Here is a 14,200-nt window from a genome sequence, read left to right on the forward strand (position 1 = left end):
ACGTCACGTAAAAAAAAAAAAAAAAATTAACGAAAAACCGGAAGGGGGGGAGTAGAAAAAGGGTCGAAGCGGGCCGGGGCGAGGGGAAAAATTCCGTGAGTCGGAATTACAAAATTTCATAAAATTTTCCAGAAGAAAGAAAAAAAAAAAAAAAAAAAAAAAAAGATGGAAAGAATTTTAAAAAAAAAAAACATATTAATTAATTTAAATTTCATGTTCGAACGTGTTTATTTAAAAAAAAAAAAAAAAAAAACGGGTGATGGGGGACGGAGAAGGAGTAGGAGGGGGAGGGATGTGTCGCCTTAAATAACATAAAATTAATTAAATTTCGCGAGGAGAGAGAAGAAGTTGGTGGGAGACGGAGGAGGAGAGAAAAAAAGGAACTGAAAACGGAAATTATCCGGAAAAATTTATTATTTCAAAAATATTATTATTATTATTATTATTATTATTATTATTATTATTATTATTATTATTATTATTATTATTATTATTATCATTATTAAAATTTTCATTGCGTCGTAAAAACAAGACAAAAAAAAAAAAAAATTTACGGATCGTAAACTGAGCGATACCTAATAATAATAATAATATATTGCAAAAAAAATTATTATTATTATTATTATTTATGAATTATCACGTGGTAGACGCGGATCGACTTTTATATCCCGAAGAAAAAAATAATAATAATAATTTTTTGATAAATTTTCCCCGGAAAATTTTTTTGTTTTTGTGACGTTTTACGTTGTGTGACGTTAATTGTTGCGGTTGTTGTTGTTGTTGGGGGGATAAAAAAAAAAAAAAACAAACAAATTTCTTTTCTTTTCTAGAATGTTTATTACAAAACGTTCCCCCCCCCCCGCTCACTCACCCACCCATCACGAAAATAATAATAATAATAAATAATAATAATAATAAATAATAATAACGTGGAAAATTAAACGAAAAGAAAAGAAAATTTTTTTTGTTTTTTCTTTTTTTTTTTTTTTTTTTAATAAAATAAATCACGTGACTAAAAATAATTTGAATGAATGAATTGATTTCAGTGTTTGATCGGTGATAAATATGGCGAAATACCATTGGATGAAGAAATTAAATGTAAAGATTACGACGATTTACTTCAAACGTGTCAATTACAAGAAAACGAATTAAATTTACTTCGGGAATTTTATAAGAAAAAAGAAAATGGTCATGATTACGTACTTCAACAACCTCAGTAAGTTTCATTAATGATGATAATAATAATAGGTGGGCGGCCATTTTTTATTTTTATCCAAAAAAAAAAAAAAAAAAAGGCACACACATTCTTACTCGTTTACTCATACGTCATTAAATTAATTAAAATTATTTATTTAATTTGGGTGGAGATGATGGAATTTTCTGGAAAAGAAATTTTTTTTTTTTTTTTATCGTTACGTCACTTCCTCTCTCTTTCTCTCTCTTTCTGTCTTTCGATACTTATACAGTTTTGTTGACTCCAGTTAAAAAAAGTTTGACGTACGTAATAATAATAATAATTCGGAAAAGCGTAAGATAAAAAAAAGGGGGGAAGAAAATTTCGTAAAAAGGTTTTTTTGTTAATAATAATGATGATGGAAACGAGGGTAGGGGAGGGGGAAGGGGAAGGGGGAAGCTTTCAAGTTAAAAATTACATTAAAAACATTATAAAACGTTTAAAAGTAATCTTATTACATCACAAAAGGAAAAAGAAACAAAATTTTATTCCGATAATTCATCGTAGTCAAGTCGCGTGTGACAGTTTTTGTGAAAAGTTATTTAAAAGAAAATGTGTGTCTGTCGAGTTGGATTTATAAGAAAAAGGAAAAGGAAAAAGAAAAAGGAAAAACGAACGAACGTTTTTTTTTTTTTTTTTTTTAGTTTGTTAGGGAAAATCGCTTTTGTTTAAGCCGTTTTGCCAAAAGAGAGTGAGAGTGAGAGAGAGAGAAAGAAAGTTTGGAAAAATGAGATAAACATAGGAAATTTAGGAAAAGATATGAGAGAGTAAGAAGAGAAAGTTGGAAAAGACGAGATAAAGAGATAGAAATTTGGAGGAGAAATGAGAGAGAGAGAGAGAGAGAGAGAGTGAGAAAGTTGGGAAATATACGAGAGAGGGAAAGAGAGAGAGAAAATTGGGAAAAATACGAGAGTGAGAAAATTTGGAAAGATGAAATAAAAAGACAGAAATTTGCAAAAGACATGAGAGAGTGAGAGAGAAAAAGTTTGGAAAGACAAGGTAACGACAGAAATTTTTGAAAGACAGAGAGAGAGAGAGAGAGAGAGAGAGAAAAATTTGGGAAAGGCACAAAAGAGAGAGAGAAAGTTGGGAAAAACATGATAAAGAGAGAGAAAGTTGGGAAAAACATGATAAAGTGAGAGAAAATTGGGAAGACATGAGAAAGAGAGAGAAAATTGGGAAGACACGGGAGAGAGAGAGAGAAAGTTGGGAAAGCCACGGAGAGAGAGAGAGGGAGATTTCGATTCTATTAATTTTTTCTTTTTAAAAAACGAATCAAATTCAATTTTTCCTTTTTGATTTTACTTAAAAATTAAAAATTTTTTTTTTGTACTAGATACGGTCCTGTTCTTGTTACTTATTCTATTTATCATAACGATTATTAAATAATTTAATTTTTTTTGTAATTTTTAAGTAAAAGAAAATCATTTAAAAAAAAGAAAAAATTCGTATTTTGCGAAAAAAAAAAAGGAAAAAAACTAGAAAACGTTTGAGTTGTTTGTTTGTTTGTTTGTTTCTTTTCATTCTTTTATTACTGGAGAAAAATGAAAAGAAAATTATGGAAGGGAAAAATCCAAAATAAATAAATAAAAAAAAAAAAAAAAAAAGAAAACCGACAAAGCCGTCGTATGTCAAATAAAAAAAAAAAAAAAATGAAAAATGAATTTTTTCTTATTTATTTATTTTCCAGAAAAATAAGGAGAGAGAAAATGAGGGGGAGGGGAGGAGGGGAGGAGAGGAGAGGGAAGGAAATAAGGATCCTTTTTAATAATAATAATAATAATATTCAAAATTTTGATAATTAACAGTTTATTAAATAAATTTGTCTCTCCCGTTAATTTTCTACCAATTAGACACACACACACATTGAATTAAATTGTCCGATAAATTTTCCGACCTCTTTTCCCCTTTCCAAAATATTTATCATTATTATTATCACGATTATTTAAATTTTTTTTAATTTTCCGCAGGGAAATAAATGACGAATGGATAAAAAATCATAAACTCTTGAGGAAAATATTTAATAAATACGTAAAGAAAAGTTCGAGGAAATCTGTTTTGGAAGAGCAGTTGACTTACGCATTGGGTAAATAATTTATTTCTTTTATTCGTAAAATAATAAATACAATTTTATCATTATTATATTTTATTTTGTTTGTTTGTTTGTTCGTTCTTTCGTCAAAGCCGGTTTTTGTTTGTTTGCTTTATTCCACTTTTCTTAAAACTAATATTAAAATAATAATAATAATAATAGTAAAAGATCTTTCGAAACTCTGGAAATTTTTCTTATTTTTTTTAATGCGACTCGGAGTGACATCTGTTTAGGAAAACGTAAACTAAATGTAAAAAAAATTTTCCGGAAGTGAAAGTTAAAAAATTTTTTAAGAGATGACGCGCGCGCGCGAATTTATTTAAATTTAATTTTTTTTTTTTTTTTGACTAAAATCCCACGGGAAAAAATATGAAAATATTTGATATTTTTCAGGGATAAGTAAAGAAAGTAAAAACAAAGTTTTATCGGTGGTGAGAAATTGGGATGATTTTAATAGGGATGATGACGTCACGAAAATATTTCACGACGACGATAACGATGGAGGGAATATGAAAAATTTAAGGGATTACGTACAGGATTCGATACCGGAAGAAAACAGGTTCACGTTTAAGTAAGAATTTTTCTAACCCGGGGGGGGAGAAATCGTTTCCGGTTTAAAAAAATAAAAAATTATTATTATTATTATTATTGTTTTTTCTCCAGCGTACCTTGGAAAAAAGGTGGAATCGACACGGATGATGAAGATCACGAAAATTACATAAGCGAATTTAGCGAAACGATATCATCGAGACTTCACGAATTAATAAGCAGACATATCAAACAGGATCCGGAAGTGAAAGCTCGAAATAAAAACGTTCAGGTATATTTCACACTTTATACTCGATCGTAAAAACTTTTCATTTTCATTCCTTTTAATTTTTCTTCTGCTTTCCTTTTTTTTACAGGAAGTTTATAACGAAGTCGTCGCTCATCTTTCAATTAACGAAAAGCTCAACGTCATCGGTAGGAAAAATTCGTTTTGGGAAAATACGGAAACTTTAAACACGATTAGAAATTTAATGGTGTCGAGTTACCTTGCGGGTGAGAGGAAAATTCAACTTTTTCCGGTCCCCTTCCTACACCCCACTCCCTCTTTTAAAAGGAAATAATTATTATTATTATTATTATTTGTAGGTGAAACGAGTCGTCATTTGCCGATAATCGTACACGGGACTCATTTAACCGGTAAAAGCTCTCTAATTAACGACATTTATTCGAATTGCTCAAAATGGTTGGGAAAAAATTGTTTGAAAATATTAAGGTTTGCCAACATAACGCCGAGATCGAGTTATAATTTAGAACTCGTTAGAATAATTGCTCATCAATTGTGTTACGTTTTAAACGAAGGTAGATTAATAATATTATTATTATGTTTTTCTCATACGTCATCAAAAAATTTTGACGCATTTCCGGTTTGTTTTCCAGCTTTTTTACCAAAGGATGCATCTTTCGATCCGCTTTACATAAACAATTGGTTTCAAACTCTTTTGAGAAAATTAGAAGAATCCAACGATAAAATTGTTGTTATTATAATTGACGATTTGCACAGGTGAAGAATTTTCCTTAATGATGGTGGCGGTGGTGGTGGTGCCAACAGTTTTTCATTTTTTTTTCTTTTTTTTCGGTTGCACAGACTGAATCCGTTAGACTCCGACATAGTGGCTGCACTGTCTTGGCTTCCGATTTCGTTACCCTACAACGTTCATATCATCGCGACAACATTCCAACCGATCGAAGTGTTGAAATTAACACCCGTTCAAAGAGAAAGATTCAAAGTACCCGAATGTTTAATCGAATTACCCGGAAAATTTTCACTGGAAGGTATTTAAAAAAAAAAAAAAAAAAGGAAAAAGGAAAATTTTCCTATCGAAAAGTATGATGATGATGATAATAATACAAGGCTTTTTTTTTTTTTTCATCAATAGAACAAATGAAAAAAATCGATGAGAAATTTTCCACATTCGAAAATGAATTTGGTAAACACGTGACCGGAAAATTATTTAATTTAATAAGTTGTACGGAATTTGGACTAACGGAAACGGAAATTTTGGAAATTTTAATGCCGACGAACGACATAACGGATTTTGTCAAACTCGAAAACGGTCATTTAAATTTTTCAACATTGGCTGCGGCCAAATGCGTTTTGGGTAAATTTTTTTATTTTTTTTTTTTCCGGGGGGAGGGAGGGGAGGGGACTGAGAACGTGTGAATTTTTGCAAATTTTCTCTTTTTGTCTTTTTCCAGGCGATTTGATTTTACAAAAGGAAATGAGCGGTAAAATTTTAATAACGTGGCGTCACGGTTTGATCAAAGAAATGGCTAGAAAAAGGTACGCGACGTCACCGGACGTTCTCAAAGCTGCACACGCGGAAATTGCAAATTTATTTTTTCTAGAATTTACCAAAAACGAAGAAAAATCAAACGTCGATGCGGAAGGTACGCGTTATGCTATGCTGCTGTAGTGTTTTTCAAAATGTTAAATATTATTATTATCATCATCATGGTGTTTTTTTTTTTTTTTTTTTTTTTTGTAGAAAATGTAAAAGAAAGCGATTGCAAGGAAACTCCATTTCAATCAATTTTACAAACCGTCGATGTTACTTATAATATAAGACACGTGGAAGAAGCGTGGTTGCATTTGTTAAATGCAGGTACGTGCATGCGGACCGTAAAAAATGGCGGCGGATTTGAGTATTGTATTGTAAATTTAAATAAAAATTTTTTTACAGGATCCCACGTCGGATTGAAACAATTGTGCATTTGTAATTTCGATATGGCGTTGGCAGCCGTGCAAACCATATCCGTGTCTTACCTCAGATCACTTCTCGAACACGTCAGATCATTTCTTCTCGATCGAGATCTCGAACTCGTTTATTACACAGTACGAAAATCTAGTCAAGTCCTTACCAAAGATGCACTTCAACTTCCGACGCAATTCATTTGTTGGCTGCGACCCGTTTCAGGTTTTCCCTCTTTTTTTTTTTTCCTCCATTTTTCTCGTATTGACTGGAATTATTGTAACTCTTATCCATGACTTAATATTTTTTTTTTTTTTTTTCCAGAGGATAGCGGTGACATCGTGAGTCAAATGATAACGAGCGCCATGGCTTGGTGTGACGGTTACGCGGAACCTCTTTTGGTACCATTAAACGCTTGGCTCCAACCTCCTCTACCTCTCCAAATCAAAAGTAATTGAAGGACCCCCCGCCCCCAACAATTTATAATTTAAGGTTTTTAAAAAAAGTTTTCTTTTCCAGGTCTTCACGTACCCGGAGGCGTTCGTTTGATGGAACCGACTCCATCGAGTCAACATTTGGTCATCGTTCCGCAATCGGGAGATCCTCAACTTTGGCACATAATGACAAATGCTCTCGTTCACACGTTCAAAGGTCACAGTGGTCCCGTCGGATGTCTTTGCGTTACCAAACAATTACCATATTTGGTAACCGGGTCCGAAGACACTTCCATCATAGTTTGGGATCTGAAAACATTTTCCATAAAATTGAAAATTGTGTAAGCATAATAATAATAATAATAATATTTTATTGATTATTTTCTCATCGCATATTAATAAAAAAAAAAAAAAAATTTATAAATTAGAGAACACATAGCGCCGGTATTGAGTTTGTGCGTGGCATTAAACAATACCGTCATAGTAAGCGGTGGAGAGGACAGTAGAATCATCGTAACTTCTTTGACGACCGGTGACGTCATATTTAAAATCGATCATCACAGGGGACCAGTCACGTCGGTTAAAATCACATCGACCACGGATGTTTTAGTCTCTGGTAAAAAAAAAAAATTTTTTTTTTTTAATAAATCGATAAGTCGATGAGTCGAATCGATCGATATTTCATCTCGTTTTTTTTTTTTTTTGTAGGTTCTGTCGATGGAACCATATGTTTGTGGTCTTTGGAAAATAAAGTGACACTTCTCAACACAATGCAACTTGTTTCACCAGTGCTTTTAATGTCTCTAACAGAAGACAGCGTGTTCATATTGGCCTGTTGCGAAGACAATCAATTGTACCTGAGAACTTTGGCCACTGGAACCGAGCTCCACACTCTGAGAGGGCTTAAAACAAAAGTAAATGACTATGATGTTACCCCCCCTCCCCCCCACGCACGCACACTTTCGCGTTTACGAAATTACATTGTGATTGTTGTTTTTCAGGTACAGTGCATAAGTTTGGCATATGACAATCGAAGAGCAGTCGTAGGAGGAGCAGATGGTAGAGTTTATATTTTTGATTTACATTCTGGACTCATAACCCGTACGATTAATTCACACACGCAATGCGTGACGGGAGTTAAAGTCACGGATAAGGATGATTTTTTAATAACTGCCGGTAAGATATTTTAAATTTATAAAATTTTTTTATTTATTTAAAAAAAAAAAAATTGTTTTCATCTATGATTCTTTTTCTTCTCATCAGGGGGTACAAAAGTCACGTTCTGGAGTTTCCGACAGGAAGAAATCCCTAATAAAAAACCTTCAGCGGCTAAAAATCACACGGGACACATAACGTGTCTTTGCATATCGAGAGATGGAACGATAGCAGCCACGGGTAATTTAAACAAAATTATTTTTTTATGCACACACGCACACGCACACGCACACGAAAGATAATCGGTCAATGTTTTCTCTACGCAGGTGGCACGGATTCTTTGGTCAATATCTGGCAGATGAATTCACACGAATTGCAATACACGATGGAAGGACATTTATCGTCGGTCACGAGCGTTGCTTTGGCTGCAAACGGACTGTTCGCCGTATCCGGATCAGAAGATCATACTGCCAGAGTCTGGGGATTGACTTTGGGATTGGTAGTGTCCGTATTTAGGGTAAGTACTTAAGCTCGGAGCCGAAAAGGGGGGGAGGAGTGAAAATAATAATAATAATAATAATAAAATGATTATTTTGCACAGGGACATCAAACGACTGTGACCATTGTCTCCGTCATGTTGGATTCGAGAAGAGTGATATCGTGCGACAGAGGAGGTACCGTTTTCATATGGTTAGCAGACGATGCAACTCATCTTCAAACAATCACGGGTACTGCGGGGAAAAGTCTACAAGTTTCGAGTAATATGAAATATGCGGTTTGCGCACAAAATGAAAACAGGTAAGTCAAATAATTAATTAATTGATTGATTGATTGATTCCCCCCCAAAAAGGGGAAAAAACTTTATTTAACTTTTTTTTAACGTTATTTTTTTTTTTCATTCCGGAACAGTTTGAGGATTTGGTCACTGATCAGAGATGATGAAAAATACGTCGTCAATCATTCGGATGAAATAAGCTGTTTCGTCATCACTATGGATAGCACGATGGTCATAACGGGATCAAAAGATCAATCATTGAAAGTTTGGCAATTGGCCGGAGGAAAGCTCACTCAGGTAAGACGAAATAAATGAAAAGAGCAGACAAACAGCCAAACCGTAAACCCTCGTTGGTTGTCTTTTGCAGGTACTGATGGGGCACACGGATCACGTGACGTGCGTCGCAGTCTCCATGAACAAGTCTCAGGTGATATCCGGGAGCAAAGATTCCAACCTCATCGTGTGGGACATAATAACAGGAGCGGACCTCTTCACCCTGACCGGTCATCTGGGATTCATTACGTGCGTCCAACTGAGCGCCGATGGAACTCTCGCCATCTCAGGTTAACTCCGTCGCGGTGTATCTCCTCGTAATCCTCGTAAATCCTCGAGTACGATGTAACATCTTCGAATACTAATCCTTTGGTCGCGTTCATCAGGTTCAGAAGACAAGTGCATCATCGTGTGGGATGTCCAAAAGGGCCGACAGTTGTCCAGTCTGACGTTACACGTTCCGATCTTGGGATTATGCATGGCTTCGGATGCTTCTAGAATAGCCGTTCACCTCCTCGAAAGCACTTCACTACCGATCGTTTGCTTACACAACACTCCCGCCACTTATGTAAAACTTCCCACTTATGTAGCACCCGCGAAAGAAATTTCAGGTACGATGATGAAGATGAAGTTTTCGGAAATCCCAACACTTTGTAAAAATCCCAATTTTTTCCTCCCGTTTCTCCAGCGCCGGATCTTCGTCCAAGTGCGGGTTTGATGAAAAGGCCGATGCGTAGACTCTTGAAGAAAGAAGTTTCCCTGGACACGTACACCTGGCAGAAGAAATACGGTCACTTGACGTCCAACATAATGATGGCAGCCGTCGACGAGCGTCTTAAGAGAAGATTCAGCGTGTCCGCGAGCATGGAAGAAATATCGAAAATTCCAAATCAGGGATCACAAGTAAATAAAAAATCAAATTTGAAAATAAATGTCTTTTTGTTGAAAATTTGTACTTACCTTTCCTTAATGACGATCTCCATTTCCAAAAAAAAAATTCTTGATATTAGCAATTAGGTCCGGAACAAGCAGCTCTCGCACAATCCCAACATTTCGATCAATTGGAAGCTCTTTGGAATAAAAGGAGTCCACCGAGGAGGAGACTTCAATTGTCAAAACAAAATTCACGTCAAAGCGATCCGGCAACTCCACTGGAAGAAGATCCCGGTCTGTCGGATTAGAGAGAAACCAGACGAAATCCCGTATTCCTGTAAAATAATTAATTAATTTCTATTAGTGTGTCTCATTTCTATAATACATAAAAATTAGAATGATAATATTAATAATAATTAATTATTACTAATTAAAACTATAAATAAAAGTTTTCATTTCTTTCCTCACCCCCGCCCCCGCCCCCCGACCGAATCGTAAAAAGATCTCTTTTTAAAATTTTTAAAATAATATTCGAATCGTCTTTTTAAAAAATGTGATATTTTAAACCTATACTAAATAAATATATATATATATATATATATGTATACATAAATATAGTTTGTCATGTATTATTAAAGTGAGTCGAAACAATATTCTTACAATTAAATAATAATAATAATAATAATAAGCAACATAATACTTAATAAATGTATAAAAAAATTTAAAAAAATAATAATAATAATTATGTTAAAAAAAAAAAAAAAATGTTTCGAAACTTATTATTATTATTATTATTATGAATTTCCCTTTTCGTCCTTTTAATCGTTTTCCCTACTCCACTACTCCCCATCCCTTATTTTAAACATCCTACAGGTTTTTTAACTTTCCAAGTTTTGTATGCACGTGCAAAATTTATTACGGGTGATGTCTCAGTCAATAGAAAAAAAAAAAATAATAATAATAACATACCTTAATAACTAATCCTCGTGTGTTTGATCATTACTCAATCATATTGTGTATGCGCGTTAGAAAAAATCCGAGGCTTTTGGCCTGCTGTTTCCAATTCTTGGCAATTTGAGCAAATCGTCTGTCACGCTCACGGGCGTCGCTCTCCGTACGAGATGTTTTAATTTCGCATTTGGACTAGCCATGGGAGTGACGGGAGTCTTTGGTGTTCTCGGAGTTTTCGGTGTCAAGTTGAAATACGGTGACGACCTCGACGATTTCGGACTCGGAGAATATGAATTTCTCAGAGCGCTATCCGCATTCAACCTTTGACCCAGCGAAGCAGATGCGAGTCTTTGTGCGGCAGGAGACATTTCATTAATGCGATTTATGCAGGAACCCTGTCGTTTGGGAGTTTGCCTAAAAAAAAAAAAAACCAAAATTATTTTAGTTGTGAAAATTTAAAACGTGCCGTGACGTCATAAAAAATTATTTTTTTTTTTTTAAATATTCACCCTGATAATTGAGATCTTGCTGCTTCGATTGCTTTCCTTTTTTTATCCCTGTATGATTCGCTTGCTTTGTCTGCCAATGCCATTGCCAGTTTTTCTCTTTTGGGTATTTCAGGTATTCTAAATGTAGGTCCAGACGAAGAACTGTAAGGAGTGTCACTCCCATCCAGACGAAAAGGAGTTCCTTCAATTTCTCCCCATGTTATGATTGGAGATTCGTTAACTCCTAAAAATTTTGCAATAAGAATTAATTAACAATCGAAATTTTTCATTCTCAATGTGAAAAAACTTTTTTTATTAATTTACTAACCTGGCATCGGAGATGGCGTTCTGACAAAAGAAAACCCATTTACTTTGGGAGTTTCAACGCATGTCACAATTTTTCCATCGACTCCAATTTTTCCTTCTTGAGTTCTTGCTTGATTCATGGCGAGTTCGTGAATCACATCTTTATTCTGTTGCTCGTCAAAAGGATTTTTTGTTAATCTTGTGTTCTCATGAACAATTTCGTGTTTTTTCCTCATCATTTCATTTTTTTCCTCGACTGTCAAATCAACACCTGTCGAAAATAAATAAGTACGGTTAAAATAATTTTTATCGATTATTTTTTACAATCGGCTACCATATTTTTATGATAACATTAAATAAAATGTATTAAATTAAATATCAAATAATAAAAATTGTAAAAAAATACAAAATCTTACCTTCAGGAACATACATGCAGTAATTTTGATTTTTGTAAGTCCACGAAGTAAGACTTAAAGGTTTTTCTTTGCCAGATGCTTGGTCTTCTATCGAGGGAACTTTTAAACTATCTTCAATGCTTTTATTGAGTTCGCCTTCATTTTGATATAACCAACTATACTTTAATTTATGTTTGACAATGGATTCTTTGTGCATTTCTTTAAAACTTTCATTATCTTCGCTAGTGTGTGAGGCCAGATACTGATCTAACGATAACTTTTTACTCGAATTACTCGAACTACTATTTTGACCACCTTCGCCATCATCATTTTCTGCTGGGCCATTATTAGATTTTGCACTTTTCGATTTACTGCAAGAAGCACCTTTTTCAAGATCGTTTTCTAAATTTGCCTCTTCTACGCAATCGTTATTTAATTTTGGTTGAACAGGAGTTTCAAATGTGGCTGGACTGGGAACTGAAAATAATTTTTTTTTTTTTTTTTTTTATTAAATTTAACGTTTAAGCTAATATAATCGGTTCGAAAACTAAGTACTATAAAAAAAAATTTTAATTTAATAATACAATGAATAAAAATGCTTACCTCTTTCCGTAGGAGGCCTTTTACCAGAACTGTACTTGTAATAAATTTGCATCATTTTCTCGGAATCGTTTTGCGATTGAGCATCCAAATATTCATTTTGTGCTTTCAATTTCATTAAATCGGGAAAAAAATCACGTTGAATTATTTTACCCATTTCTTCTAAATACGTTTCTTCTTCCAAAACTTTCTGTTTTTTTTTCAATGGAGTTTTAGGAACTTTGAACAAGCCTAATTCTGTATTCACCTTCATCACTCCCAGAGCTTTTTCTCCGGGAATTTTAGAATCCTTCATATTAAAAAACAAATATAACTATTTAACTATTAAAACGAAACACTTTTACACTTATTTATCAAAAAAAAAGTCAAAAGAAATATTAAAAAAAATTAAAATAATGATCGACGCAATACACGTGCAGTCGCGTCGATCACAGTTGCGGCCATTTTGATTTCATCACATTTTTTCACAATGAAACAGGAAAAAAAAAGTAACGCTATAAAAGTTCTTAAAAATATTTTGAAACAATTTTCGTTATAAAAATGTTTCACGTGTTGCGAATCTCTCTAAAAAAAAATTAATTTAAACTATTAAAAACACATTTTAAATTAAAATTTTTATCCGTTATTCAAAATAAATTTTTTTTTTTTCAAATTTTTCTTAATAAATACTTATTTTCAATAGATAAACTATTGTTTATTAACTCATCTTATAACTTAAACTTTTTTTTTTTTTAAAGAATTAGGAATTAAATTAAAAATTTATAAAAAAACAAAATTAAATTTAAAAAAAAAAAACTCAAATACATTCATTAAAAATAAATACAGTAGAGCTTATTATAATCATTAAAAAAAAAAAAAAATTATCACAAAAAAAAAAATTACGGCATTAAATTTAATACAAAAAAATAATAAAAATCATGAAAATGTTTTTTATTTTATTGTACAAAACGACGACATTCCCCAAAACGTGAATTCATCATATTCGTTACAAAACGACAATAACAACAACATCATCATCATCATCATCATCATTAAAAAATATGTTATTGACATGAGAAAAAATAATAATAATAATAATAATAATTTTATTGAATTTTAAAAGATTTCCGATTCGAGAATACTTTCCATACTCATACTCATCATCATCATCATTATTTTATGTTTTTTTTTTTTTTTTTTTTTGGCTACCGAGATAAATATTCGATTGAGCAAATTTTTAAAAATCTTTTTTCACGCACAAAAAAACAATATAAGTAAATACACACGCACACGCACACGCACACACACACTTACACGTGAGAGAGAAAAAAAAAACCGTTATTTTTAAAAATAAATTTTCCGCCATTTTTACCACATATTTATTGCACTTATTATCGATAATAACATAAGTGACACATTATTTTAAAAAATTCTAATCAATCAATCAATCCATCACATTAAATTTAAAAAAAAACTACTAAACTTATAACTTATTATTATTATTATTATAAAATTAAAAAAAAAAAAAAATTACACAAAGTTTTACAAATAAAAAAAATGTAAGACGACTATTATTATTCACGGTTACAAAATAACAATAATAATAATTAAATTAAATAATTCTATTATTATTATTATTATTATTATTATTATTTTATTGAATTCTATGAATTAAATTAAAAAAATTTACAAATATAAAAAATAAAAATAATAAAATTAAAAAAAAATTACATCAATTTAATTTAATTTAATTTAATTTATTAAAAAAAAAAAAATTCTCATCTCGGTAGCCATATTTAATAATACATATATACAATGATATTATTATTATTTTTATTTATATATATATATATATATTTAAAAACTGTGGATGATAAAGATATCAAGGGTATTAATTATAACCATGT

At 32.1% G+C, this 14,200-nt stretch overlaps 2 protein-coding genes across 2 annotated transcripts in view; one reads left to right on the forward strand and one right to left on the reverse strand.

Moving 5' to 3' along the window:
• The window catches only part of Phum_PHUM607260 (uncharacterized protein), a gene marked incomplete at both ends in the record, with an annotated part of 12,077 nt that extends 2,195 nt beyond the window's left edge, over positions 1–9,882 (forward strand). The window contains 25 exons of the mRNA XM_002432925.1: positions 1,047–1,216; positions 1,986–2,146; positions 3,720–3,897; positions 3,990–4,146; positions 4,232–4,367; positions 4,461–4,673; positions 4,752–4,875; positions 4,960–5,147; positions 5,252–5,473; positions 5,571–5,762; positions 5,861–5,977; positions 6,056–6,289; positions 6,389–6,514; positions 6,584–6,839; positions 6,927–7,114; positions 7,207–7,412; positions 7,500–7,674; positions 7,762–7,893; positions 7,980–8,170; positions 8,255–8,451; positions 8,563–8,725; positions 8,796–8,991; positions 9,088–9,312; positions 9,390–9,604; positions 9,712–9,882. Coding sequence (XP_002432970.1) covers positions 1,047–1,216; positions 1,986–2,146; positions 3,720–3,897; positions 3,990–4,146; positions 4,232–4,367; positions 4,461–4,673; positions 4,752–4,875; positions 4,960–5,147; positions 5,252–5,473; positions 5,571–5,762; positions 5,861–5,977; positions 6,056–6,289; positions 6,389–6,514; positions 6,584–6,839; positions 6,927–7,114; positions 7,207–7,412; positions 7,500–7,674; positions 7,762–7,893; positions 7,980–8,170; positions 8,255–8,451; positions 8,563–8,725; positions 8,796–8,991; positions 9,088–9,312; positions 9,390–9,604; positions 9,712–9,882 — 4,533 coding nt within the window. The remainder of the gene's footprint in view (positions 1–1,046; positions 1,217–1,985; positions 2,147–3,719; positions 3,898–3,989; positions 4,147–4,231; positions 4,368–4,460; positions 4,674–4,751; positions 4,876–4,959; positions 5,148–5,251; positions 5,474–5,570; positions 5,763–5,860; positions 5,978–6,055; positions 6,290–6,388; positions 6,515–6,583; positions 6,840–6,926; positions 7,115–7,206; positions 7,413–7,499; positions 7,675–7,761; positions 7,894–7,979; positions 8,171–8,254; positions 8,452–8,562; positions 8,726–8,795; positions 8,992–9,087; positions 9,313–9,389; positions 9,605–9,711) is intronic.
• Positions 9,883–10,599: 717 nt separating this feature from the next.
• On the reverse strand, positions 10,600–12,609 carry Phum_PHUM607270 (es2 protein, putative; the record flags this gene model as incomplete). The annotated part of the gene is made up of 6 exons (XM_002432926.1): positions 10,600–10,939; positions 11,035–11,257; positions 11,342–11,590; positions 11,736–12,029; positions 12,099–12,191; positions 12,318–12,609. 6 exons carry the CDS (start codon positions 12,607–12,609, stop codon positions 10,600–10,602), a joined length of 1,491 nt encoding a protein of 496 aa, XP_002432971.1.
• Between the last annotated feature and the right edge of the window lie 1,591 nt (positions 12,610–14,200).

The sequence above is a fragment of the Pediculus humanus genome, genomic scaffold (genome assembly GCF_000006295.1).
Source record: "Pediculus humanus corporis 1103172108318 genomic scaffold, whole genome shotgun sequence".
Classification (NCBI taxonomy): Eukaryota; Metazoa; Arthropoda; class Insecta; order Psocodea; family Pediculidae; genus Pediculus; species Pediculus humanus.